This window comes from Alternaria arborescens, assembly GCF_004154835.1.
Source record: "Alternaria arborescens strain FERA 675 chromosome Unknown contig_24, whole genome shotgun sequence".
Taxonomy (NCBI): domain Eukaryota; kingdom Fungi; phylum Ascomycota; class Dothideomycetes; order Pleosporales; family Pleosporaceae; genus Alternaria; species Alternaria arborescens.
This window is the reverse complement of record NW_021167879.1, coordinates 6,651-34,625: the sequence shown is the minus strand read 5'-3', so window position 1 is coordinate 34,625 and position 27,975 is coordinate 6,651. Positions and strand designations below refer to the sequence as shown.

Genomic DNA, 27,975 nt, shown 5'->3' with positions numbered 1-27,975 from the left:
CACCGCTCTCCAAGGTTACAGTGTTTGAGTTTAGTATGTAGACCAAAGCTAACGTTCTTCTTGCAGAATACGCCAGACAATAGAGGGTGGGTCGGGGAAGACAGGAAGAGATGCCGTATAAACCATATAATGGTGATAAGGATGTCGTACGACAGAGGAGCACTATAATCCGTGAACTACTGCAGGGTCGCATGGAAGGGTCACGACTGCATTAAGCTTTCGTCACAGGCAGCGGATACACCATAATGTATGCTTGACTGTCGAGCTCGTGACATGTACGCCTGTTCTGAAATAGGTTCACGCCTTGTCGAATCTGGCCACTTCACCGGCTCCTGAGACCAGTGATAGCCAGAGATAACTGGAGTATTCTGACAAGGAGATCCGGAGCAAACCGTGGAACCTTCCGTCCACCGTATGCCGTATTCAAACAGAAGAAGCCTAGTGCATGAAGCAGACCGAAGTTGTTGTTGCTAAGACCGTTGGAGATTCAAATGCGTGGTCGCATTAGGGCAAGCGTCCGGTAACCGTCCGATTGGAGGCTGGAATGTGGGACCGAGTATACTCTGCGGTAGCTTAATTTAGGCCAGGGTCTCAATGCGGCGCAAAACAGTGTGCGGCTGGACGCGCAACGAATGCTAAGCAGGAGGCCAAGGTTTCGTTTGTCAGAAACATAGCCGTGGTGTCAAGTTTAGGTCTGGAAACTGTAAGTGCTAGCCGAAAGATAAGGGTCTCGGCTTTGAGAAGTGACATATCCACAAGCCAGCATCGTAAACCGAGACGGCCACCAGGCTCTTGCACCCATTGGGAATAAGTGAAGATGGGACGTGGATGATGTTGCTCGCAGACGACGCGAAAGTACTGACGCGCTGTCACGTGTAATCGGCAGCTAGTGTCTTTACGTAAGCAAAACAGCGCGTTTGCGAAGTGAGAGAGCAACAGCTGTCCGGCAACGACTCTCGACCGTCACCGCCCCATCTCTCCATTGTCGCAACCCTCCGCCTTTGTCCGTATTGTATATTCTGACGCGATCGCAAAAATGTAAAGAAACCAGCTTCTCGGCAGGTCTGGATAGCAGAGCTAACGTGGCGCAGGGAGGCGTTCAACGACATCTATCTCAATCTTTCGCGAAAGCCTGGTGCGGCTCGATTCTCAGACTCGGGCTTTGGCTGGAAGCCCGCAAACGGCGGCGAAACCTACACTTGCGACCAGTCACAGATCCAACAAGCGCAGTGGAGCCGAGCCGCGCGCGGTTACGAAATCAAGATCCTCTCGCGCAACGACGGCGTCATACAACTCGATGGATTCAAGCAGGAGGATTTTGACCGCGTATCCAAGGTCTTCAAGTCTTGGTACGGCATAGGTCTTGATAACCGGGAGCATGCCCTGCGCGGCTGGAACTGGGGAAAGGCCGACTTCGGTAAGGCCGAACTTACTTTCAACGTCGCCAACCGCCCTGCCTTCGAAGTTCCCTATACCGAGGTCTCCAACACAAATCTGGCAGGCAAGAACGAAGTGGCCGTCGATTTCTCACTGCCTGCCGAAGGCGACGCTGGCGCAAATGGAAACCTGGGAGGAGCCAGATTCAGAGGCAAGAAGTCCGCAGGTGCTCGAGACCAGCTCGTCGAGATGCGCTTCTACATCCCCGGCACAGCCTCGAAGAAGGAGAAGACAGAGGACGGCGAAGAGGGCTCTGGCGCTGAAGATGTCGAAGAGACAAATGCTGCCAACCTATTCTACGAGACACTGATGGAGAAGGCTGAGATTGGCGAAGTCGCTGGTGACACATTTGCTACCTTTTTGGATATCCTACATCTCACGCCCAGAGGTCGATTCGATATCGACATGTACGAAAGCTCGTTCCGGTTACGTGGTAAGACATACGACTACAAGATCCAATTCGATTCGGTCAAGAAGTTCATGGTCTTGCCAAAACCCGACGACATGCACACCCTCATCACCGTTGGTCTGGATCCTCCCCTCCGACAAGGTCAGACGCGATACCCCTTCCTCGTCATGCAGTTCAAGCGCGATGAGGAGGTCAACCTTGATCTCAACATGAAGGGAGATCTGTTGGAGGACAAGTACAAGGACAAGCTGCAATCCCACTATGAGGCTCCCATTGCTACAGTTGTAGCGGACATCTTCCGTGGTCTCAGTGGAAAGCGTATCACTAGACCGTCTCGAGACTTCATCAGCCATCACGAGCAGTCGGGTGTCAAGTGTTCGATCAAGGCCAACGAAGGTCACTTGTTCTGCCTTGACAAGGCATTCATGTTCATTCCCAAGCCGGCAACCTACATCAGCATGGATAACATCGCCTCTGTGACCATGTCGCGTGTTGGTGGAGCTATGGCTGCAAGCCGTACGTTTGATATTACTTTCAGCATGAAGAACGGGCAGGCTGAGCATCAGTTCTCCAACATCAACCGGTGGGTAATACTAATCTCAGACTAAAGACGCTGAAACTGACAAATACGTAGGGAGGAGCAACAGCCACTCGAGAATTTCTTCCGTGCCAAAGGTATCAAAACTAAGAATGAGATGGCAGACGATGTTAGTGATATCATATCCTCTTACGCAAACTTGGCTGACATAGTGATACACAGTCCGGAGCCATTCTGGCAGCTGCTCTTCAAGATGAAGATCTTGCATCCAGCGATGATGGAGCACCAGCAAACCGCGGTAGTGCCGACGAGGATGACGAAAGTGTAGATGAAGACTTCCAAGCAGACTCGGAGTCGGAAGTTGGTGAGGAATTTGACTCCGATCATCAAAGCAGCGGTTCCGACAGCGATGCTGAAATGGACGATGCGGAGAGTGACGGCGACGCCGGGGAGGCGGTACCAGAACGTCCTAAGAAGAAGCAGAAGGTGTCGCAATAGTGACAGTCCTTGCAATGACCATAAGCGGGCACGGGGGCGCGGGTGGACGGCGGTGAAGGGGGCGCCGCATCATCTTCCGATGCTTGCGTGCTCATCGAAGATTGGGAATGCGATGATGATGAGGTTCGTCGCGCTGCCGCTGTTAACGCTTCGAGCGCGTTATCGTCAAAGCTCGCCCAGGTCGTGGAGGACGGTCCGATCTTTCTCATAGGTTATTGTGAAACTTGGCAGGATGGCAGGAAGTGAAGTTCCGGTCGTGAAGACAGGGAAAAGCACACCTAATGCGTAGGTAGTCCAGGTAGAAGGGCCGACCTGCATCCTTAGCCGAATGCGCAGCGACCAGGAGAAAAGTTTAAATTCAGTGGCAAGTTAGCGTCCATAATCCAGCTAGTCCTCCCCCAGCGAATGCTTGCAGCGTCTACAAGTGGTGTCTGCATTGCAACTCGGCCGTGGCTCGGCTGACTGCGGCGCTTGACGCGACCTGGCGTGGGCGCGGCGGGCCCATGTTAGTTCCTTACACTGAAGTCTGGCTTCTCACACACCAGCTAATTTGAGCAACGCGAGCGCGATTCAGATTTGTGCACTAGCCCAGGAGCAATCCTTTCGTCGATTTTCGTAACCTTGCTCATGGTGACGGTGGATCCGCAACTGGCGCGAACCCATGCTAGACCCCGCATCTAACCATCGAGTATCAAACGCTTTATCGCCCTCGACATACTGGTATAGATATAGGGCAGCTCTCTCCGACTCATGTGGATGCTTTTCCTTACCCACTTCCCTCGGCACGAGGCTATGAGATCTTAAGCTTTTTCGCAACAAGACCCACACGATAGAACTACTTGCAATGCGATCACGAACCGGATGGTACGTGTACTTGTGCTTCTACGTCGCCACCTACTGACCTTCGCCATAGTCTCACTTGCCGTCAGCGGAAGCTGAAGTGTGATGAAAAGAAACCTGTGTGTGGGCAGTGCACCAAAGCCTCAAGAGAATGCATTCCCAGCTCAGGTATCGTCTTTCGCCACCAACACAATGCCTCTATGAACGGAGAAGACTCAGGGGATGAGAACTCCCTGAAAGGCTTCTATGCGTACAAAAACACATTTGACGAGGATGCCATCTGGATGGACATTCCTAAGCATGGTGAGACCTTCTAAGGTCCTCGTGTCACCCATGCAGCTCGGCTAATGCTCTGCAGTAACCTTCATCAACACCACCAACCCATACCTTGATCCTGGCACACCCGACTTCGACAACATGTCGACAGCGTCGATGGAGTCGCCGGGACCATTCGAGACTCGCTCTTTGCCTTCATGGCGCACTCACAGCAACTTTCATTCAGTTACCAGCACACCTTCCAGCATGGGGCCAGATCTGGCTCCGACCAGCGTTCCTTTCTGTTATACACCTGACCTCGAAGCCTTACCACCACTGATGCAGTCACCACCAGCCTCAGTTGTAGGAACGCCCCTTTCTCCACCTCTTTCATTATGCAACCGACGCATACATCCCGTGATGGACTTTACTGCCTCGACAGCCTCGCCGCCAATAGACCCCCGTCTCAACTCACCATACGACTCCGCCGACCACATGCACCGCTCCGTTTCGATAGCAAGCTCAAGACGCTCACCACCTCGATCCGATAGCGGTGTCTCTATCGTTCAAGACGATCATGAGATTGCTTTCCTGCTCCGGTGGTTTTCAGAAGGTCCTGGCTACTGGATGGATTTGTACGACCTCGGCACCTACTTCGCGTCTTACGTTCCTGTACAGGCACGTGAGAACCCACTGCTCAAGTACGCAGCTGTTGCTTGTGCAGCGAAGTCTCTTGCACGTGTTCAAGGCCGCAAACCCGTCATGGGAGGTAGCGTAACGCGTCAAGCTCGCATGGAACAGTACCCTGAGGCATCAATGGTGGATTGGAAGCACAAGGCGGCAGTATACTACGACACAGCTGTATCACTACTGCTTCATGCTCTCAAGATGGATGTCGCCTCCTCTCCCGACGAGTCAGAATGCGAACTAAGAAATACCAACTCGGCCTACGATGGACCAGCACCCAAGCGACGACGGACATCAAGCAACACCTCGTTTGTATCCAACACCGACGAACTACTAGCAGCATCGGCCATCCTTTGTGTCTACGAGTTCTTAGATACTTCCGTCTCAGACTGGACAAAGCATCTGAATGGTGCCAAGTCTCTGCTCGTGCTTTCACAAGAGCACGTTATGCCATTACAACTACCAACACCCACATCTTCGGTACCATCCGCAAGCTTCAACTTTGCCTCCAAGGCTCGACGAGCAACCTTTTGGAACATTGCCAGACAGGATATGCTCGCAGCCTTTATCAACAAGACTAACACACGACTGGACACCGAGGACCTCTCATTATGGAGAGAAGCTGGCCTCAAGATCGATGATCAAGGCTACATCATGCCCAGTAATACGACAGTATGTGGTTTCCCGGAAGATAACGACGTGATGAGGGAAGACCTCATCTGCAATGCCCTTGTCTGGCTCATGGCCAAGCTAGTCAACTTCATGGCTGCAGGCGACGAAGTTTCTAATGAAGCCGGCATGGCATGGGCAGGCGTCCCTCAGCGCACCCTCCTGGATTACTGGTTCGGTCTACGAAAACAGTTCCAGGTCTGGCATGATGGCCTCCCGGTCACATTCAAACCTTCCGCCAGGGTACCTTCGCAAGCATCCGGGCCGATGTCCAGCAACGATAACGTGTCCATGTTCACAGAGGTCTGGTATTCTATACCCATGTGCGCCTCCACCATGCAGACATACCACATGTCACAAATTCTCTTGTTCATGAACAAGCCACACGAGTCCACCCAGGGGCGCAGCACTGTCGTCGCCCGCATGAACTCTTACCAGTCGGTTCTGGCCACCTGCCAGAAGCATAGCCGCGAAATTGTCGGCATTTCGCTGGCTCGGTCTGACGAAGCGGTCCGGATCCACTCCGTGCAACCCCTGTTCACTGCTGGCCAGTGCCTCAGTGACGCACGAGAACGCCAAGTCGTTTTACATCTTCTACGTGACATTGAGTCCGATATTGGTTGGGCCACGGACTACCGCGTGCGCCAGCTGTTCGAGCAGTGGCAAGGAGAGGAATCAGAGGGTCTGGTACCATGAAGCACTCCACTTGGAGGCTTCAACAGCCACACAAACTTTGCCCCTTAGCAAGCCCGCCGCCAGCCTCCTGCTGTCAGCCTCAGCCATGAGTCTAGGTACTACCGACAGCTTAGTCTAGGTAGCAGAGGTCCCGTACAAGCCACTACTAGCGTGCGCCTGGCCCTTGTCCATGGTGCGGGAACTATCGGAAGACTAGAGGAACACGAACTGTCAGTCCCAAAACCGACACAGGTCGCCCAGACCTCATCGAGCGCAACGCCGATGATCGGATGGTCTGCTGCAATGCGACCGCACGGGCTGCAGCTTCAGATTGTGGAAGAAGCGTGTAAAGAAGGATCAGATAGCAGGAAGATTAGGATTGCAGTATTAGCCCACATCCGACATAGATAACAAGCATACATAGAGATCGAATAGAAGCTTATCGCGCTTTGCAGAATATTTTCCTTGACTACGAATATGCAAACGTGACCTGCTAATTTTCTCAGCCCGACTGCATCATCACAACATGCACCAACAACATGACAACATCACTTCGAACATGAACTCCTTGACCGCTACCGCTTGATGCCGTCTTATCCGAATAGCTTCTCATTACCCCATACCCACTCTGAAACCAAGAGATTCTAGATACTCTACCTATGAATTAAGCCTGAGTTTTCCTTCTGGAAGGGAGACTTCGCGCCTCTAGCAAGCACAACATACACCGGTCGGCGTTTGACCAGCGGACAAGCCAGCTGCACCCCCACTTTTCTTTCTTCGACGCCAGTGCGGATCCGGTTCGCGACCGGATGGCAGTATCCATAGTACGCGCGAGACACATTTGAGTGCCCTGCATATATTGCCTTGCAATCACGGCCCAATCCGCGTGCTGGGATTGGCGATATATGACGCATGCCTAATAATGCGTGGTATACCTTGGAAAGAGTCTGAGACACCCTGGGATGCAGCAGGCGGTTCGTTACTCGGGGACTTTTTCCCCGGCGGTGCAATGTGGCGGTGCTTCGGCGGTTTGAAGATCATTATATCACAATCACCAGATGCGAGTGCAGTTGCGCACGCCATGGAAAGTTGCTGTCACAAGACCTGCGTAAATCGTGAAAGGTATGTGGAAGACTAGCTGATCATCTCGGACGCGAATTTGGTAAGGACGCTCGGCGAATAGAGAAACGTGGTTTAAAGTTTGGTCCTAGAGGAAACGCCTGGGACGGGAAGAAACGAGGTGCGTGCCTCGTAACGAGTCGGGATATCACCATTGGGGTATCCTGGCTCGGTGTCTTGGCGGACGCTTTGTGGAGGATGCTTGGTAGTCTGATGATGCACAATTGCTCCCCTACCTTGAATATGTACGTGTTTGCTGGCGAAAGTGTCGGGAACTGCCCTTCATGACATCATAATCATGCACCTTGAATCCTTCGTATATAGAGTATGGCCGACGAGTACTGTGGATATCCGACAGGGCGTTTACAGCGTATGAACATTATGCATCGTTCTACACCGCAACGCTCCAAGTACGCTAAAAGAAATCGATGTTTGACTTGACCGGATGGTGGCTGCCTCCAAGTCTTGCAATCTTAGAGCTGCAGCGCGAATGCATATGCACATGCAAGCAAGACACCGCTTCCACCTATGCACGATGGCGTAGCCATCAAACGCTGGATAAGCGAGGGATAGGATACAAGGGCTTCTCGAAGATTTCCTGCTGCAGGTTAGTGAGGCTTAACGGCGTCTAGTGTACACTACTGCAGGTTTTCATGCATTTCACTAGTGCGCGGGCAAGCTGATGGTGTAGGGGCCATCGGATTCCCTCTTTGGGTGGCGTTCGTTGCGGCTCCGCGGTTTAGCCGTGTGCTGGGAGATGAGACGCAGGACGCGTAAAGTAGGTGTGAGAAATTGTGGTCTGAGAATGACGTATGGATCTGCTGTGAATAACCTCAGATGTTTGTTTACGGACATCTATATAGCCGAAATAGTCCTCACTACCCTGGACCCATGATATGTCTCAACCGGAATGAGTCTTGCGTAAACTTCGTTCAAGAGTGTGACAGAAGTTTCAATTCGCTAGCGGAGCTCTAGTCCCAGCCAACGGAACAGTAGGTCAGAACACTCATGCGCTATGTTACAGCGCTACTCTAAACTTCATGCGGCAGAACGCACGAGTTAGTTTGCTGCGTGGTAGGTTGGCAACGTGCATGCCTCGTGGTTGGGCTCGAGCTAAGATGTTATCGAAGACATTTAGGCTTTCGCACGTACTCCAGGATACTGAGTATGCTTGCTGCCGATCCACCGCCGAAACCAGCCCCCACGGCATCTCGACTGCCTATACAGGCATTGCCGAAAGTGATGTGTTGTCTCGGTGTCCACGAGCACAGTCTGGAGGAAGTCAGATGCATACGTGAGATCAGAGGCGAACACGCCGAGTTCACGCAGCCCGAGAATACGTGTTGAACGATCATTTACGACACTCTCTGCGTGTCGCCTCCCCTTGCTGCCGCAATAGTGGGCGACACCGTCCGATACGATGGTCATGATGGCCGAACACGCCGTTACCAGCCATTCCTCCACATCCCGCTTGGTGTTGAGAAATACGCTGACGCGCTAAGTGCAAGAGGTGCCGATTTAGCCGACTGCCAATATCTCTTACATCTTCACTTTCAGGCGTCAATCCTATCATTCGCAACGTGTTATCGGCAACCTCGTCACAAATACACAGTCAAAGCGGCGAAGATCGGACTCAGACATGGGTAGGCGATGTCATCGCAAATCGGTGATTTGATAGAGGGGGTGCTGATCTTGGGGTCGCGGGATATTAACTTGGCGGGTCCCTGGATCCCAGTCTACTGGATAGATCTATCCGGCGGAACGATGGAACCGGGGGCCCGTGCACGAGTCACCCAAATTTCTGTCCTCTTGACATGTGCTTGGGGCCGGGGTAGAGGAGCGGATTGTCGCGGGCTTGTGATGTTTCGCCGTTGTTGCGGAATCAACCGTGGCGTAAGTATGCATGACATAAGACCGAACGTTGGGACTGACAATCACCACCTTCATGGGAAATGCAGTCCCTGCCCCGGCGGCTTACAGTGTAGGAAGTAAGCTCGGTGGCAACTAGCGGCGCTCTGTCCCTACGTAGTCGTAGGATAGTCTTGTGTGACGCAAGACTATCTTTTTTGGTGTTGATGAGATAGAGGGGTGTGCCTGTGACGTCACCGTGAAGATTTTTGTACTTCCTCCCTCTCACCTCTCAATATACCGGCTCGAGGTTGTTCTATGACTCCTGCTCTTCACTTGTGGTCCATGGCTGCGAGGCCATTACATCAGTCTCTCATTAGCGTATGATGCGCTACGAGAATGCAGCGTTGGAACAGTTCTGGACGCTGCTAGACATCGACCGTCTCGTACGGCCTTGTCCGTGAGCCTGACTCTTTGGGCGCGCTGTGTTTTGTTATAGTCACGGTTGTGGCGAGTCGTTGCGATTAAGGAAGCAGAGCTTGAGCACCGACGGAGTGGTGGTTGCATGTTGTTGTGTGGCTTTAGCAAGAATGACAACAGCGATATGATGGAGAGCAATAGGTACTTCGTTCTGGATTCATGAAATGCGACAGCGATTCTGAAGTAGAGATCTAGTCCTGGACGTTGACGTAGAGAAGGATCTAAGCCTTGCCCAAATGCTTCTAGCTCCCGACTATATCTGACCCTGAGCCTTACCGCCAAGCCAGACACCGGACGTCACTTCGACGTAGGGGTCCTTCAGATTGAAATAGAAGAGGAACAGGATATACTTCCAGGTTCAGAGCTGAGCGCGCAATAGTGTACGAGGGTAGTTTTGAGCAGGGGCGGCTACTGAAATGGAACGCCCACAGCGTATGTGAATCTTCCCGTCTTTCTTTCCGTACTGTACGGTTTGCAAAGCCCAATGTATACCAGCGAGCCTCAACATACTGTCGTTCTTGCCCGTGTACTACCTAATGGGGCTAGAGGCCGCCCCAAGTACCAAGCATTGATCAACACCGTGCCTTAGATTTAGACCAACACGCACGGGTATCGGCAATCTGGTAGCAAAAAAGAAATCAGAAAACCATACGTTACACACCCAGACGCTCTTGCCCGCTAAGCTGGAACGGCCCTTCCGCCGCAATCAACACTGCTTCTTTGGGCATGTACTGCTCCGCTCACGCATTGATCGGTGAAGAAAATTGTAGTCGCCACGATCCGCGATTCAGGTATAGCGTATCCCGTCCACTGGGGAGCATGTCCAAGGTATACTGTTTCAAAAAAGCTTGGTTTCGACGATTGCAGCTGAAATCATGCATAGTATGTCGACCCCGGATACATCATATTCCTAAACGCGAAATTCGAGGCGAGTGTGATGCAGTCGTCCCATGGAAACAGCAGAGGGCAGATCCACCTCTACTATCTCCTGACCCCGCAATCCATGCTCATCCCACGCATAGCAGTGTCTGCGTTAGAGGAGCTACCTGATGATGGGGAGATGATACCACTTCCCCTCATCTGTTCCATGGGAATGAATGTGGCAGTACCAACATTACTTTCGCAACCTGAACGCACAGACATTGATATCAGCCACCACGTACTGTCAGCCAAGTCGCATAGACAGAAGGAGTTAAACATCGATTATTGTAAATACCATCATGCACGAGGGCTTACGTGGTTGCGGCACGGCGTCGACGCCGACACGTGGAACAACGGCCAGTGTCCGGCGTAGGCTTGCCGCTAGACAGGCTATACACAGAGTACCCACATAGTAGCCCAGCTCCATCGAGGCCACCTCATCTATCCCTACTCAATAGTCCACGTTGATTCTGGAAGCTGTCGTTTCTGAACGTGGCTGCATGCTCAGGCGTGATTCTGACTCGAAGCGTCCTCAGCTACGTCGATCACGCCCCTGCTAGGATCTGCGTCTCTTCTGTAGAAGTTCTGGCTGCAGCATGGCGATCAGGGTCTTGCGGTATGGCAACGCTAGCAGTAGCCGCATTGTAATGGCCCTGCTCCTGAGGCTCATTATCGGGTGACGGGAGCGTGTTCAAATCCTTGACTAAATGCTCCTGTTCCGCGGATGGCTCTTGCCCAGTAGTTTCTATCGCCAGTATTTCCTCTAAGGGCGCAGGCTTCGTTTGAGCAGCCAATCCTGTATCTTTGCGAGGAAAGTCATTTATCTGCATTGAAGCCTCACAAGCATCGCCATGAGCGCCTAAAGGCTGACTTGGGCTTTCCGTGCTTGCCGTCTTGGAACTCTCATGATTAGTCGAGGTCGGCTGTAAGCCTAGCAGATTAGGCAGCAATCCTTGTGTGCCGACTTCAGATGCATCGTGAGCTTTGAAAGAAGTATTCTCCGTTGACCCGGTTTGCGGTGAGCCGTATTCGGAAGAGACAGTCGATTGGGGCTCCACACTATTTGTGCTTGGTCGAGCTGCATTGCCCTGGCATTTTGCCTCACTAGTCACCTGCGTATCCATGTGGGGCTCATCGTGGGGTTTGGCAGCGTCTCGCACTTGATCGGCGCACATCGCCGCTGTGGTTGCTGTTTCTGGAACAGCGCCACTTCTTCGCTCCAGACCGTCGTCTCCAATATTCTCCACTCGACCTAGAATTCCGTCAACTTGATGATGATCGCCATGTGCTCTCGTTGTTGATAAGGCAGAGATTGAGCTATCTGTCATCTCTTCAACACCATCTGGCGCACCGTCAAGCTGTGGTTGTTTCTCTTTTCGTGATGTCTCCCGGCTCCGTCTGCTTTTCAGACTTCTAGTTTGCGCTGGCTCAGCGCTCGAAGCTCCCTTAGCTCTTCGCGCAAGTCTCGCAGCACGAGCGTCTATAGGAGCACGTTCATTCTGGTTCAGCTCATCTATTGCTACGGCATCTTCCGTTTGTGTGATTGCGTGCTCAGCAGCTGCGAGTTTTTTCAATTCCGCCCATGATTTTGCTTTTTCGCTCTGTCCTGCAAGCTCGTCCTCGCTCAGCTCAACCCACTTGGCGCCGACTTTCTTCATACCGGTGAACTTGAGAAACGTCAGGCCGGAACCGCTGGTATCCATGTACTCCGATCCTTCAGGCGGCGCGTTCCTCCCCCGTACGTACGTTTCGCTCGGTCGATGAAACTGCTCACTGCTCCTGTAGTCGTCGTAGAATTGGACTGAATCCGAAAACTTTAGTCGCTTGCGTCCTGTTGATGCTGCTGCGCTGCGTGATCGTTTGGGCGATGGCCGGAGTGAGAGCGGTATACCTTGTCGCTCATGCGGTGCTAAACCGGGCGTGTCTCCAAATCGCTGGGTAGTAGGAGAGTGAGATCGCCGTCGCTTAGTTCCAGGTATCTGCTCTTCATCTTGATTGGTATTATCTCCGTCGTTTGAGTCCTTGTTTTCAAGTTGTGCATCCTGTCCGTCTCTTGGTGATCCGGGCGCCTCAACAGTCATCAACCAGTTGTCAAACTCCATATGAGCTCTCATGTGGTTCTCTCGCGCAAAAGATTTAGTGATGGAATCGCGCTTGTTTTCGAACACAGCCCAATCAGCATCTGCAGCTCGTATCGCATCATAGAGAGAGTCGAATTGTTGACATGTACTGCATCCTGCATGTGGCGTGTCGGGCGATGTTGTCGGTGTGAGTCCCGTTTCAGACACCACAGCCAGGACTCTGGCACATGATTTGCATTTTACAGACTCGTATTTGGCGGCCATCCAATCGGTGTTTGGTTGTGAACGTGGTTGTGTTGACGAGGTGAGGGTGTTCAATCGAAGATGTGTGGACGTGGATCTTGCGAAAGTGATGAGTAATGAGCGCTTGCACAATTATATGCGAATCATGATGTGGAGGGGCACAGATGAGTATGTAGTCGGGTAGTGGGGATGGTCGATACAAGGTGATTGCCAGTGATCAAGAAACAAAGACGCGACTGTGGAGCTGTCGCGACTTCAACAACAGCGCGCCAGCCTTTATCGCTTCTGCAAACAAGTATCGTACCCTATGAGAGCGAAAGTCGAACCAGGAGAGATGGAAGAAAATACATGAATGACAGGGTTGAAAGTAAATGGCTGAGTTGTTTCCCGACAACCATATCGTTGTTGCCACACGCCCTCGCTATCGATGATCCCTGCTCGGCAGTCCCCTTTCTCGCTTCCATAAACAGTAACTACGATGTTTCATTCTTCCACAACCTTCACCGCCCGCTGGTTCCTCGAGAGAACTGTCGCGTCGAGCTGGCGACATCGAAGGCCGGGTCATCCATAAACTGCGGCGATATGCAGTGCGTGAACCGCGAACACCTGAGTTGGAGTCGCGAATGAACGCGTCAGACAAACCCATTCACGCAACGCCGGTGACGTCATCAGGATCATGCGCAATCAAAAAAACGACCCAAACTTCTAATAACGAGGTACTCCTAGTGGGTCAAGTCTAGGAAGTCAGGCTATGAGAACAAAACTGCGTTCTTATCGCGGATGCGTGGAAACATAGTGCATCGTCCTTCGACCAAACGCTGTTAGACGCTGGAGGATTCGATAGTAACTGGATACCTTGAAGAACAAGAACGTTACTTAGGCGCCAGGACAGCTGAACAATGTTCTCGGCGCAATTCGCACTCGAAAAGAACGCCAACAACTCAGACCAGACCAGACGTCCAACCAAAGGCGTCAAACGAAATGCCGCTGGTCTCACCATGATCGATCTTATCGAATCGCATCAGACAGAACGAGAAGCCGCTATTGTGCTTCAGGAAATCCACCAGTCAGTTTCAACAACCTGGAAATATTCCTGAGCTCCCAGTGTAAGTCGTACTGTGTTCTCTCCATATGTCGTGCTTCGTTGGATAATAGGATCGGACGCCTTTAAGATGGATACAATGTCTTCAGCCTTTTCTTCATCTTTTCTTTCCACTTGGCCGATATGCCCTGGTCCTCATCTGGTCCACTTTGGCCCTGAGCAGTCGTCTGATCTGCAACATATGCGCTTGTTTCGGTTGCATTTGTAGAGTCTGACGACTGAGCTGTGGTGGACTGGCTAGCCGACGCTATCAGACTTCCATTACCGCTACTCGATGCAGTGCCCACTGTGAGTTGTTATAAGTGGTGTTCGGTCTCTTTGACAACCTTGGATTTAATGCGACGACCTGAACTTGAGAGGTTGACAAACACAACCGCGCCAGTTGATGTCAAGGAAGATGTTTCAACAGGGACTACTTCTTTCAATGTTCGCATCCGCAAAAATGTTTTGGACACAATGTACTGCGCTGGATCGTGATGCTCTGGCTTTCCGGTTTGTTTACCCTTTAAACACCGGCACGAGTCGAAAGGCCGACATGGCGACACCCAGTCAAACTTGTGCGTTAAACCTCCCCGTTCCAGCCAAGGTTCCCATTGATGTAACTTTTCCTTGTACAGCAATGTAAGAGTTGAAATGCAAGAGGTCAAGTGATTTCTACCCTTAGGAACGGATCGCCATGCCGCGCACATAGTGTCAGCATTACTAGGACGAATGAGGTCTCCGAAGCCCTTCCCAAAGACCGTGAGCACACCTATAGTAGGTAATAGATCGACCCAGCCGTTCTCTCCCGAACTGAATCGCTCAACACGAGAAACAAACTGGGGACGAGATTTGACAATATCGAGGATGTCGAAACCCACAATGCTTTTCCGGGTGTCCAAACTTCGAGTAACCCTGGTACCTCCTTCTGTAGCTACACGAGTTCGGGCTTCGATAATAAGCTCAAGGTATGGAGTATCTTGTCCACCCTGTTTCCAAAGGTTGAGTACGTGTCGACTGGCTGGCCATTTCCGAAGGAACGGTCTCTTATGTAGACACGCAACGCGCGGTTCTCCCAATCTCTTAGTGAGCGTATTGCTGCAGCGCGCCCGCCCTGATCGATCCAGTTTTCTTTCAGCTGGCTTTTGTCAAAGACCCAATCATACGTGCTGTCAGGGTTAGTCTCATCCAATTGCAGAGAAATTCGGACAAGGTGGAGTAGTGCCGAAGCACCATCTACTAGCCAAGCTCTGCGGTCTGTCACGTCGTAAAAGTTGACAAACTGCTCATTTAACCAACCGAGCACTTGGGAAAAATCGCGGGCCTCTCCAGACATTATTGGCTGCTCTCTCTGGTTGATACGTGCATTTAAGCCGCCTATCACATACATGCCTCCTTCAATGTATAGACGGTCGATGACAGTGTACGAAGGGGACGGCAATGTTCCAGATGGGGAGATATTGAGATCAGCCTGAGGATGACCTGGTATCATGGTTAGAAACAAGCTGTCGTATCTGTGCTACTCCTGGGTCTCGACTTACTGCAAAAGTCTTCCGCTTCAGAGCACCATCCAATGATATGATGACGGTTTCCCAGTGAGCGGAGCAAAGGCAGATCTCTTTCGTTTGATGTCGTTTTCTCTATCCGAGGGTCAAAGTAAGATATACGCTTGCCTGGTTTGCTGCTAGTATAAGCATGCCACATAATGATATCACCATCCATAACAAACTCAGTAGCAACTAGCAATGTGTTGAAGCCTTTCATGATGACTCTGTTTTCCAGATGAACCACTTGTTGGGCTTGTAAGAGGCTAGTCATAATGCCTAATGATGCCTCAAGACCTGCAGCTGGCGTTGACTTTCGTAGTATAGGATAGCCGCTAACTATGACAGGGTTCGTAAATAGCTTGGTCCAACAAGTACCTTTGACTAAACTGAACTGCTTCTTGTCATCCTGGATGTCGAAATTGAGGTGACCCGATATCCAGATTTCATTGGAATCTTGGTTGGTCGATGCTTCCACCGATGAGATGTGAATACGCGGCGACACTATAACTAGCGTTTCGGGAGGTGGTGTTAAGCTCAAGGTTGCCGCTAGCCATGCGATCTGCTCCACAAATTCTGGCATTGTGTATGGGTTCCCATGAATCTTTATAAAGCAAGTATTGACGGACAAAACATCGAGTCCTACACGAAGTGTAGGCGAAAGAACATCTAAGATTTTATAAGTGCGAGAAGTATAGAGATTATTGGGGAACATACATGAACATGCCTGACCATCCTGGCAATTTAAGAACTCCAACAGCATACCTTCCAGCCGTTCACCAGTAGTTGGCCATGTTTGGCGGAGATATGTAGCCACGGTTACAGACTGCAGGTCATTGCTTGAGCCGGTCAGACACAACATGTGGTTCCACATGTCTAGAGAAGGTGATACTCCCAGTGACTCAACGTACTTCGCCAGCTTCCAATATACACTCAAACACAAACGAACGGTTGATGCTGAGTTTTGGGTACGCATCTTCCAGACAACTGTGCGAAGTATGTCCGATCCAATTTGGTCCTTGATGTTCGGACCTGGATAGTAGACTTGAGTTCCGAGCTCAAGCTTCGAGAGGAGCCAACGGTAGGCATCTGACTTGAAGATCCATTCTTCGCATCCATCCAGTTGCGATGTGTAGACTCTTTGAGATGGGGAGATCGGAGCTTCCCGTTCCGGTCCAAGTGGCGAGCGTCCAGTGGCATCTGTTCGATCGCTAAAGTCTTCTTCTTCAAGAGGCTCACCTCCGTATATAAAGCTGAAGATTGTGCTACGGAACGGGTCTCAGCTTATGAACCCCTGATGAGCAGATAAAAGCAGCAGGGTAATCGGCTATGTATTTTGTGTGCACTTACCTGCTTTCCTCAAAGAGACATACTGATGCTTTCCATTCGAGTGGTGTTGTGGATTCTTCATGCAATCTCCACGCGAAGACCTCCAGCCAGGTGCCAATTTCAAGAGGCGGAATTTGGCTTATGGGTTCAAGATCAGCAAACGCTTTTGTGTCTTTGATCAGTCGTTGGGCAACAGCTTTGACGAGTCTCAGTCCAATCGTAAACGTGGAATAGGGCGTCAGAATTTCGTCCAACGATAGCGCAGATTTCGGCAAGGAACGCGTACGTTCACCTTTCAGATTTGGATGGAGATGAGAGTTATCGGCCTTGGTCGTATGAATATTCCGGGTTGGAAACGTCTTTTTCGAACGAGGTCGCTGCTTCAGAATACTGAAATCATTTAAAGAGTCGATGGTTTCGCCGCCCGGGGGTTGTGACGATGTATCGTTTCTGAAAGGCTCCTTTCCGGCGTATGGGAGGGAGTTCAGCCTTGACAAGAACCCGCCAGCTGAAGAGTGGGAGATCATGGGTTCTTTCCAATTTGTCACTCGCTGTTCTTGCTCTCCTAGCAGTCTTTCAAGTACGAGAGTTTGCTCAGAGGCGCCTTCACGAAGAGGGACGTAGATAGGAACGGTATACGAATTAGAAGCTTGCTGCACTAGTAAGGCATGGAGTTCAGCAATATCAATGCTACCATACTTCGTGATCATGTCTCTCATTGTCGTGGTTACCGCATTCGTAAAAGAGCCGCCTTCTGGTTGTCCGGTCTTAGCTGTATTGCTTGTGGCTGCAAGTAACTCAATTCGGCCGTAGAGACCATCGTGAGGATCTCTCGAACGTATTGCAGCATCTATTATCAAATGCGAACAATCTAAGATGACAAGAATATCAAAGATGGCTTCGCTGAACATTCTTTGTATCCTGGACCATTGGAGGTATGGTCCACCTTCGCGGGGACTGTATGTGGTGAGACAGAGGACATATCTACTCGTTTCAGCTTACTTACGACCGCCAGATCTTCCATATATGCTGCATAGTCTCACGCCCAGTGTAGTCTCCACCATATTTGTCCGCATACCCAAGATGATAGATGATAAACAGGCAAGGTGCACCAAGAGCACGCTTCTTTCGTGTGAAGTAATCGTGCTCATCCTGCACAAGTTCGAATACTTTGTGAGGATAATCGGTAGAGATGTGATAGGACTGCGTCTCAAACCTCAGGCTCTTGAAGAGCTTTTTCAACTTCCGAATCTCCAAATGATGATCTCCAAATCTGTCCAAATCTTCCCGGAACAGTAGCACTGCTTTGACATAGGCGTATTGTGGTTGCGATACAAGATTGTCCATCTCTGTTTCGATGTAATCCTCAGTATTGTAGTTTTTAGAGAAATAGTCGTTAAGAGGTCACGTATGACTAAGACCGTGAGTGCCCACACTGGGACGGGTCAAGGCGACTGGGAAGGGTAGGGCTGAGCGACGATAGCCATTAAGGACTATCGAACTGGTAGTTTCCGCCGATGACTGCAACTATCAGATCATACTGCTACAAAGGCTAGACAAGCGTCCTCTTATGCGAAATACATACTGGGGATGAATGCACCGTGCAATGTCCCAACAAACCCTTCAAAACAGCACGTTCAAGCTAAGGCTGAATAGACACAAAACCCTTTCATTCGTTGCTTCTGGGGAGGACAAGGCTTCTCCATGGGCTAATCAGTCGTGTATGCTCTTAATTGGGTCATCGAGGAGTCTGACGTACATGTTGCATATATGTGGCTGCATGGGACGAGAATGCCTTGCGGATAATGGAAGATCGACGGCACAAGGCTGAAAGTATTCGGCAATTTCGCCCCGGTTATCATGCAGTTAAGAAATTGTTAATGTCACACTTTCTTGGCAAGAGCATGATGAGCCGGAGCGCTCATGATACACATGTGGCGCAATCGTAGGAAGCCTAGCCACTCGATGCCATACCAGGGATGGTAGCGCAGAAGCTTGAGCGTCCTCGACAATGCCACAGCCTCCACAGGTGTCCTGATCGAACGCCTTTGTTGCCGTTGATCTGTGCGATAGATTTTCTCACAAATGCCTTGGAACCAGGCTGTAGATATCTAAGCCGCAACCCTGGATCTTCGTAGGCCCATATCTCAAATTTATCAGACGCACAATTACATGTTGGCTCACTGTAGCCGTGTTGCTCTCGCTGGTCATGGTACTTCGTGGATCCAAAATGAAAAGCAAAGAGATGTTACCATCAATTTGAACGACTCTAAACGTGAGCGGCATGTGTGGAAGCAGTGAAACTGTATATCACGGATCTGACGAAAAGCAGCTGATGGTGGGATTAATTTATACTTTCACTCCTCGATCACGATCTCTTTATCTTCAAGTTTTGCCGGTCCAGTCTTGTCCATACGTCTCCATAGACCCAGGAAGCCACCTCCGACAACTTGGTGGCCGACCTTTGGTCTACACACCATGACCCATTTGTCATCTTCTTTGGTCAACTCTTCTGCCAGCTCAGTATCGCGTGCTGCTTGGCCTGACTCTGAATCCGTGGTTTCGTCAGTCGAGGGTTCGGAGGGTTGCTTTGTGTGAGCATCCTGTTTGGGTGCTCTCGGTTTGACGGCGCGAACATCCCACTCGCGAATTGTGCCTGCGCCAAGCTCAATGACTTGATCAAGCAGATATGGCAGTCTTTGTTCGCGGATGGTTTGGACACATTCGGCTATCTGGGTGACGCTTGGGTTGAAGACAGCGAGCAAGCCATTGGCGTGCAAGGTGGGAGCGACGTTGGCAAGGTGGCTAGTCGCGTTGGGGAGGTCTAAGAAGACATGGCTTAAGAAGGGCTCTTCTGTCTTCCTTGAGGCTCTTTGTTTGGCTATCCACTCGGATACGTCGCCCACGTGGAAGTCGACGTTACCCGCGTACATGCCATGTCGGAAGCCTTCCACAATCTTCTTTGCGTGTTTGGAATGCTTGCTAGATATGTCCAGCGTGTGTACGATGGCGCGACGAGCCTGTTTCCATGATTCGAGCCCTGACTCTTGTAGGTCTGACAGAGACTCGCCGAGGTATACTGCGTCTTCGGGTTCTTCCTCAGTTGATACATATGAAGGTGTCCTCGGAATCGGCGGATTGGCGGCGTGTATGGCGCGAGAGAGGTGCAGTGTCAGGGCGCCGTGGCCTGTGCCAGCTTCGAGTATCTCGAATGGTGGTTCGGTGCTTGGGCTAGTGGAGGGAGTATCAACGTGAATGTCGAGCAGGGACACAATGAGGTTCGTATCCGAAGGGTAGATCTAGTCGATGTTAGTATATGTAGACGGTGCGAGGAGGCTATAAGAATACGCACTGGAGTAACAAGACGTGGTGTCAGTCTAACGTACTCGGCCAGTGTAGGGTCGTGGATGCGGAAGGAGGCGCCCTTGTGGGAGTGGACAATCTGGCGCGGCTCTTTCCCAATTACATCTTCATGCTTGATGACGCCTCTATGTGTACCCGTCGACTTGGGCGCCTGCAGCTTCACGAGGCGGCCATCCTGAGTCTCTTTGGCCTCGCGCAAGAGCACAACATCGCCATCTATGCGATTGTGAGCCGAGTCGGAGTGGTGGAAGCAGAGGTCTTGCCTTGGAATGCGCGGTACAGGCAGGAGCTACTCGTAAAGTGTCGCGCACGCGGGTGTAGTGCAGCACGTCGTAGCTGGTGGAGGGAGGAAGATCGCATGGCTTTGTCAGAGCAAAGATGTGCAGATGCGGAGGTGACGCCTTCTCCGCACCGTGAAGCGAGCCGCGACTACGGCAGGCACTGAGTGCCGGCGTCTCCAGACAGGTATCTGGTCAGCCCTGCACAGAAGGTGGAACTCCAAGGCTGTGTTTATACCTTCTAGTTCTCTTCGAGCCAACCAAGACTCCACTATCGGCAGTTATGAAGCGCAGAAGAACGCGTTGTGACTCTGATCCCTGCATCGCCATTGACGATCTGAGAGTCCAGGGTTCGGCCTAGCCAAGAACACCATGGAGCACCACCTGCACACTTCCAAGACACATGTGCGCCGCTCAACACGCTTGACCTCACCTCTCCAGCAAACGCCTCCATGTCATGGACTTGAGCTCGCGCTGCTGTGAAACACACACTTGCTGAACTCGACCCTGCCTCTATGCGCCACTACTCACACCCCCGAGACCCTCCACCATGACGCGCCGCATAGTGAGTACAGAGACGGCGTCTTCCTAGTCTGCACTAACCACCACAGGTACGGACGGGCATACAGCTCATCGCCCTTACCATCGTCGTCACCGTCACCGTATTCTTCCTCGATAATCGCTACCGCGTCCTCCCTCAATCTGTCCACAGTCACATGCCACTGCACCACGACGGCCTCATTATCACCGATATCACCGTGCAGACATGTTCGACAATCAACCCACTCTCCAAATGTATGCTCGACCAGAAGAAGTGGCATCGCATTGAGAAGGACTTGCACCTCGGTTCGGGATGGGTTACCAAGTCATACGTCCACATCAAGCGCAAGCGGGAAGAGGAGCTCAAGACTGAAGACAAGGTCATCATCGACGTTCGCACAGGCAAGCTTGACCCCTCTGTAGGCGAGAAGGCCCAGGCGTCGGAGAAATGGGAGTCACGGCCAGCTGGCATCTGGATCAAGCGCTCGCTGAAGCGTCACGCGAGCGACTCCAAGAAGGCAGTAACGGCCGTTGACATTCTGTTTGGCGCTGATGCAGTAGAGCCACGTCCTGGCTGGGAATTGGTCAAGAACGGAGCCCTGCATCTCGAGACGGGCAAAGCGAGCACAGATCCTCGCCTCAGCATACGAAGAGGCCCGGCAGCCAAGGTGGAGAAGCCTGTGCCCAAGATTAGGAAGGATGGCAAATTCAAGATTATGCAGATATCCGACCTGCATCTCAGCACTGGCCTGGGCCACTGCAGAGACCCGGAGCCCAAAGGCCACAACGGCGGACACTGCGATGCCGACCCTAGGACCATAGAGTTTGTTGAGAGAGTTCTCGATGATGAAAAGCCAGACTTTGTCGTCTTGTCCGGCGACCAGGTCAATGGCGACACAGCACCCGATGTCCAAAGTGTAGGGTGCCTCCTATTCCAAGAGTGACACGATAGCTAACCACTTCCAGGCCTTGTTCAAGATAGTCGACCCACTCGCAGAGCGCAAGATACCATACGCAGCCATCTTTGGCAACCACGACGACGAAGGCACTCTCTCCCGCCACGCGCAAATGGATCTCTACGACTCCCTACCTTACTCCGTTAGCGAGCCCGGTCCCAACACGATAGATGGCGTCGGAAACTACTTTGTAGAGATCCAAGCCCACAGCAGCAAACACTCAGCCCTAACCCTATACTTCCTCGATACACACTCTTACTCGCCGGACGAGACCCACTACCGTGGCTACGACTGGCTCAAGCCAAATCAAATCGACTGGTTCAAGACCACCGCTCAAGGCTTGAAGGAAGCGCACAGCCACTACACCCATAAGCATCTCAACATGGCTTTCATCCATATCCCACTTCCAGAATATGGCAACGTCGAAAACGAACGTGTTGGAAACTGGACTGAGCCCATCACTGCCCCGGCTTTCAACACCCACTTCAAAGACGCCCTGGTTGAATACGACATCAGTGCCGTCTCATGTGGCCACGATCACGTCAACGACTACTGCTCGCTTTCCAAAGAACCTGAGACTGGCGATCCGGAACTGTGGATGTGCTACGCCGGTGGCAGTGGTTTTGGAGGCTATGGTGGCTACAACAATTACCACCGCCGATTACGCGTCTTCGAAATCGATACAAATCAAGCACGCATTGTGACGTGGAAGCGGTTGGAATATGGTGACACTGGGAAGAAACTTGATACGCAGATCATTGTGGATTCGGGAAGGGTCATAGGGAGACAAAGCGCCAACGATGCGTGAGACGCGCGAGTGATTTGTAGAAACGATCGCATGTCAAGGCGTTTAGGATTATTGTTATGGGCGTTCGGAAAATCACTGCTCTTGGAGATGTTGTTGGAGTTCATCCCTAAGGTGGGCTACAAGATGAGGAATAGCAGATTTGAATCAACAAACGCAAATTCGAGTAAATCTCATCTGGAATTGGCAGGAACGTGCACAAAATTATTGACGTGACTTGAAACTCTCTACAAACGCAGCTAGTGCTCATCCCAGCTGCTCCGGGGTGATAAGCACCAAAAAGCAATAGCCAAGCTTTTCTTACGCTGACGATAGACGCGCCTTAGTCGTGACAGGAGACCTAATGTAAGGTTCCAATGTTTGGGCATCATGATTCGGCACCAGTCATATATAACAACGCTATATCCGTAGGAGATAAGCTGAGTAACACAAGAAGCAGTCAGCAAATAGCGTTGAATGCATACACGCCCTGCTGCAACAAGTGACAGGGAAGTTATAGAATGGCATGGGCCCAAGATGACATATTAATCTGGGTCTTTACTACACCATTTCTTAGAATTCTACACCACAGTCGTCAAGATGCCTTTTCTCGCCCAAAAATGTCTACCCATCCCTACAAAAGACATCCTGTCGTGGATGTATGACAACCCACTTTTCGATCAAGATAGACCTGTACGCTCTCCAAGTACCCTCGCGTTGTATTGTTCCCACCATACTAATACGCGGCTTCAGATATATATCGACGCCAGCAATCCAACACACCACATTACCGCTGCACAGGCCCATGTTCTCATTCGTCAACTTATCGCCGGATTCAAACATGCGGGTATACAGACGGGCGATGTCGTACTAGTGCATGCCTTCAACTCGATTTACTACCCCATCATCGTCTTAGGTATCATAGGTGCAGGCGCAATCTACACAGGCACAAACCCAGGTTATACGAGATGGGAAATAGAACACGCGCTGAAGAGCAGCGCAGCAAAGATGGTGATTTGCGATACAGAAGTGCTGGAAAATGGGATGAGTGTAGCCGCAGAAGAATGTAGTCTACCTAGAGAACAGATCTTGATGTTAGACGATACTACCTTTCATCCTCCACCACAACAAGCGGCAGACGACAAAACATCTTGGCGTTCACTGCTTATGCATGGCGAAGCAGATTGGCAGCGCTTCGACGAACTGGAGACGAGTCGGCGTACGATCGCCGGTCTGTTCTTCTCCAGCGGGACGACAGGGCTGCCCAAGTTGGCGAAACTGTCGCATTACAACCTCATCGCGCAACATACACTAGTCTTCCAGGCGAATCCGCGGCCATATCTTCTCAAACGTCTCATTGCGCTGCCAATGTTCCATGCTGCTACTGCGCCGTCGACGCACTTCTCCCCTCTTCGCGCGGGACAACAACAGATTGTCATGCGGCGGTACGAACCTAGATCATTCCTTGAGATGGCGGAGAAGCATGCAATCACAGATCTAACGCTCGTACCCCCGCAGGTAACCAGTATGCTAGCAGTCCCGTTGACCAAAGCAGAAAAAAGGAGGATGTTGGCAAGTGTGCGTTGGGCGGTTGGCGGAGCCGCGCATCTCGACGCTACCACACAGAAACACTTCCAAGACCTACTTCCACCGGGATCACCATTTACACAGATCTGGGGAATGACGGAGGTGAGCTGTTTCGGGTCCATCTTTCCCTGGCCTGAAATAGATGACACAGCCAGTGTGGGAAAGTTTCTGTCGAACCTGGATGTGAAGCTGCTGGATGATGACGGAAAGGATATCACGAACTTCGATGTGAGGGGTGAGCTGGCGGTGAGAGGACCAACTATCACGAGTGGATATGTTGGCGTGGCGCGAGAGCGAGACTTTGATAGCGAAGGCTACTTCAGGACAGGAGATGTGCTGTATTGTGATAGAAGAACTAGACTGTGGTACATTGTTGATCGAAAGAAGGAGCTCATCAAGGTCCGCGGCTTTCAGGTCGCGCCGGCGGAGCTAGAGGGAGTGATTTTGGAATGTCCAGGAGTGGCAGATGTCGCTGTCATTGGAGTCAACGGAGGTGTCGGTAACGAGGAGGTACCTAGAGCATATGTCGTCAAAGGGAAAGATGAAGTGTTGACGGAGCAACAAGTCAAGAGCTGGGTCGAGGCAAAGCTGGCAAAGTACAAAAGGCTCAATGGCGGCGTGGTTTTCGTGCCGGCTATACCGAAAAGTCCGAGCGGTAAGATCTTGAAGCGTGTACTGAAGGAAGAGATGACGGAACTAGCGACACGTGCGAAATTATGAATTATATTCTTTCCTATCAGAAGGGCTCCGTTTGCCAGAAGTCCAAATTGGTAGGAGCGACTTGACCCAGGAATGTCTCGTCGAAACCGAAGCCGTATGATCCAATCAGATCGTACATGTTGTATTCGTTTGTCGCATCGACGCTTTCGTCATTGCTCGCTGTAGCGGCCTTGACGGGATCAAAAATGTGCGTAGCAGCTGGCGATGCGGCTGGAAAGCCGCCTTGTGTGACTGAGCCAGAAGGCGTCCCAGCAACATCGAGTCGTTTCAGCAGATCGTTGATTCCTTGAACGATGTGTGTGGTAATATGTTTCTCGTTCAGGTTTTCTGCCACCTTGGCTAGGAAGGAAGACGATCGTCGCGACAGCGAGAGCACTTGGTTGATGTTGAAATTGAGGCCTAGTCCAACGGGCTCCGTCGCCCACTCTGGCGACTGTACTTGCGCCATACCTCCCCAGGTTTTCGCCATCTTCAGCAAAAATGTAGCGCAGAATGCGACCATAGTGTGCGTGAAGATTGGGACTGCAGTCATTGCTTTGCGAAGATCTGGCTCTTCGAAGATGAGGGTAAGTGTACTTGTGGCGGCGGTGATGGCGATGTTAGCTGCTTCGCGACGGTCGTAAGAGAGCGACTCGGACGTTGCAGCGCTGGGTGGAGGCAGAGCACGTAGCGCCAGAGAGTTGAGCTGAAACCTAGCGAAGTGATAGTATAGCACTACACCCTTTGATGGATATGATCCGATAGATGGGCTATCAGCGGATCTAGCCTGCCATGCAAGTCGCCACTGCTCGATTGCAAAGTTGAAGAGGCGAAGTTGCTGGAAATCAGGCTCCGTAAGTGGTTGTTCTGGATCGCTGCCATAAGCGATGTATGCTTCTGTCAATATCTTGAATAGAGTAACCTGAGCTCCCAATCTGATGTCGCCTGGCGTCGTCTTTGGACTGTCGAGGAATTGTTCGATGTTCTTGATCGCGATGTCTTCGTGAACGATAGACGGGCGTCCATATGCGATGCTGAACTGTTTGTCGCATACATATAAAGCATACCATAGGCGGACATTATCGCGCTGCTCTTCGTGCCCTCGCATCAGCCTCTGGTAAGACATGTGCAAGTTCATCTCCACGGCATTCCTCACAGCAAGTCCTGCTAATTTCCAGCTCAGGTTGGAGAGATAGAAGGCAGCAAGAGTTAACGCACGGATGTCATCGAGGTTCTGAGGCCGAGCAAGAAAGGTGCTGTAGACTAACGATACAAAGATGTTGTAGCATTTTTGCAACGCTTCGTCTCGACCAGGCGTATGCAATGCTGAGATGGTAAGCACAGCCGCAGTGAGAAGCGTGGACTGACGGCGAGCTGCTTCCAACGAGTCATATGGGAAGAGTACACCAGCCCAAAGGTAAAGACGTATGTCTTGCATATACCGTCGGAAGAGATCTTCAGCTTCCGCTAAAGGTATGATACCTTGAGCTATGAAGTCCTCCTCAACAGAGTTGGAATTCGGCTTCCACCGAACGCTGCTCCGAAGATTCCGAATCCGCGTAAGGTCGTATAGACTCCTCATAGGCGCTGTTACCAAGCCGGATTCTTCGCCCGACTCACGCTCGACAGAAGTGTCTCTCGTCATATCCATAGGTGGTGGGACGACGAACGTAGAGTGCCCATTTTCAGACATCATGTTTGTCGGGCTGATGGTCATACTATGCGTGCGTCCTGAAGGCAGTTGAGGCGAGCCCTGACTGACTGGACTATCCAAGCTCGGAAGTTTATTGTGCTGAAGAAGACGCTGCACCGCCGAGCGCAGCTGCCCCAATTCGGCTGTCGCATTGGATTTCCAACTGGTTTACTTAGCGACGGCGCTGAAGACACGTATTCAGAGCACTTACGCAGCATCTTCGTCTAGTAGTCGTTGATTCAGATTGTATGGGACGCATTCAGTTCCGCTCCGCAGGCACTTTGCGCACTTTGCTTCATTGTCGACAGGTTCACACTTAATCTTGTGCCGTTTGCACTCCGCACCTATACAGCATGGGCAAGGAGTCGCGATAGAGTGGGGCGCGTTGACTTACAGGCTCTAATTCTCGGCGTGCGCGGTGCAGGTCGGCGTCCATCTTCATGATCCGCATCCTCACTTGGACGCTTCAGTGGAGACATATCCAAGATTCCATGCCATCGGACCTGCAAAGGATGAAACCGTCAGAGATCTTCGCGACACGACATTCAGGCTGAAGACACCGTGCTCGCGTTCGCGCTCGTGACATGATGAGATTGTGAGGAGGCTAGCCAGCCATCGCGGGATATCAGCGCTTAACCCAAATCAGCGGCAAAGTGGGGTGGTTCATGCACATCAAGCCGTTCATGAGCTAAGGTGCCACACCAACATCCTGTTTACCCGTCAAGGGTCTTGCTCTGCTAGCTGGAGAGCTCAAGGCAAAATTGCGGAAAATCTCCACGCTGCGATGGACAACACGGTTTTGTCACTGAGATGCGCACGCAATCTCATACAGCGCAGCTTTCGGAAATAACCACCAGCCGCGAAAATCCAGCTCCAGACCGAGGTTTGCTGTTTCTTTTCTATTGGTCAGACAAGCAGCGGTCAAGCTGTGGTCATTGGCATAGACTATCCTGCCGTACAAATCTAGATTTGATTGCTTACGATCGCATTAGGGGGGCACTACAAGCAGGGCTTTCGAAGACGACTTGCAAAATCTATCATTAAGGGAACAGCCCTTAGGTTGCTTCACGAGGTCATTCACAACCGTCCAGTCTGCACGAATCATGCAAGACTATTCCTATTAGTACGCAGTCTACAACCCATGCCAGCACTACCTTAACATTCAGCAATCACCTTTTTCCGAATTCTCCTTGGCAACCGTTGTCACAAGTGGGGTCATTCTCGCCGTTTTCACTAAAACAAATTTGTCTTTCTTCCTCTTTGCCCTCATAGACCTCGAGCGTAGAACAGGTGACGAGATGATGCTCTGTAAGAACTTCACTTTGGACTTTCTTGAGATGATATAGGCGTCTTCAACGTACCGAAAGCACACTATTAAATCCAGTCATGTTCTATGACAGCCGCGACTCTAGGATGACGAA

At 51.3% G+C, this 27,975-nt stretch overlaps 8 protein-coding genes across 8 annotated transcripts; 4 read left to right on the top strand and 4 right to left on the bottom strand.

The window, feature by feature from the left end:
• Nucleotides 1–491: 491 nt before the first annotated feature.
• On the top strand, nt 492–2,882 carry AA0111_g8933 (FACT complex subunit; the record flags this gene model as incomplete). The annotated part of the gene is made up of 4 exons (XM_028655435.1): nt 492–520; nt 1,092–2,429; nt 2,481–2,553; nt 2,607–2,882. The coding sequence occupies 4 exons, from the start codon at nt 492–494 to the stop codon at nt 2,880–2,882; spliced, it is 1,716 nt and encodes a 571-aa protein (XP_028503352.1).
• Nucleotides 2,883–3,726: 844 nt separating this feature from the next.
• AA0111_g8932 (hypothetical protein) lies at nt 3,727–6,029 on the top strand (the record flags this gene model as incomplete). The annotated part of the gene is made up of 3 exons (XM_028655434.1): nt 3,727–3,746; nt 3,796–4,025; nt 4,081–6,029. 3 exons carry the CDS (start codon nt 3,727–3,729, stop codon nt 6,027–6,029), a joined length of 2,199 nt encoding a protein of 732 aa, XP_028503351.1.
• A 4,892-nt stretch (nt 6,030–10,921) lies between these two features.
• Nucleotides 10,922–12,478, bottom strand: AA0111_g8931 (hypothetical protein; the record flags this gene model as incomplete). Its single annotated transcript, XM_028655433.1, has 1 exon — nt 10,922–12,478. One exon carries the CDS (start codon nt 12,476–12,478, stop codon nt 10,922–10,924), a length of 1,557 nt encoding a protein of 518 aa, XP_028503354.1.
• Nucleotides 12,479–14,715: 2,237 nt separating this feature from the next.
• On the bottom strand, nt 14,716–18,001 carry AA0111_g8930 (hypothetical protein; the record flags this gene model as incomplete). Its single annotated transcript, XM_028655432.1, has 5 exons — nt 14,716–15,263; nt 15,323–15,994; nt 16,043–16,590; nt 16,676–17,611; nt 17,661–18,001. 5 exons carry the CDS (start codon nt 17,999–18,001, stop codon nt 14,716–14,718), a joined length of 3,045 nt encoding a protein of 1,014 aa, XP_028503353.1.
• Nucleotides 18,002–19,011: 1,010 nt separating this feature from the next.
• AA0111_g8929 (hypothetical protein) lies at nt 19,012–20,377 on the bottom strand (the record flags this gene model as incomplete). The annotated part of the gene is made up of 3 exons (XM_028655430.1): nt 19,012–19,953; nt 20,007–20,233; nt 20,281–20,377. 3 exons carry the CDS (start codon nt 20,375–20,377, stop codon nt 19,012–19,014), a joined length of 1,266 nt encoding a protein of 421 aa, XP_028503358.1.
• A 468-nt stretch (nt 20,378–20,845) lies between these two features.
• On the top strand, nt 20,846–22,599 carry AA0111_g8928 (hypothetical protein; the record flags this gene model as incomplete). Its single annotated transcript, XM_028655429.1, has 3 exons — nt 20,846–20,860; nt 20,907–21,752; nt 21,802–22,599. 3 exons carry the CDS (start codon nt 20,846–20,848, stop codon nt 22,597–22,599), a joined length of 1,659 nt encoding a protein of 552 aa, XP_028503409.1.
• Nucleotides 22,600–23,175: 576 nt separating this feature from the next.
• AA0111_g8927 (hypothetical protein) lies at nt 23,176–24,882 on the top strand (the record flags this gene model as incomplete). Its single annotated transcript, XM_028655428.1, has 2 exons — nt 23,176–23,268; nt 23,329–24,882. The coding sequence occupies 2 exons, from the start codon at nt 23,176–23,178 to the stop codon at nt 24,880–24,882; spliced, it is 1,647 nt and encodes a 548-aa protein (XP_028503424.1).
• Nucleotides 24,883–24,898: 16 nt separating this feature from the next.
• Nucleotides 24,899–27,033, bottom strand: AA0111_g8926 (Transcriptional activator of proteases; the record flags this gene model as incomplete). The annotated part of the gene is made up of 3 exons (XM_028655427.1): nt 24,899–26,717; nt 26,766–26,898; nt 26,949–27,033. The coding sequence occupies 3 exons, from the start codon at nt 27,031–27,033 to the stop codon at nt 24,899–24,901; spliced, it is 2,037 nt and encodes a 678-aa protein (XP_028503425.1).
• Nucleotides 27,034–27,975: the final 942 nt, after the last annotated feature.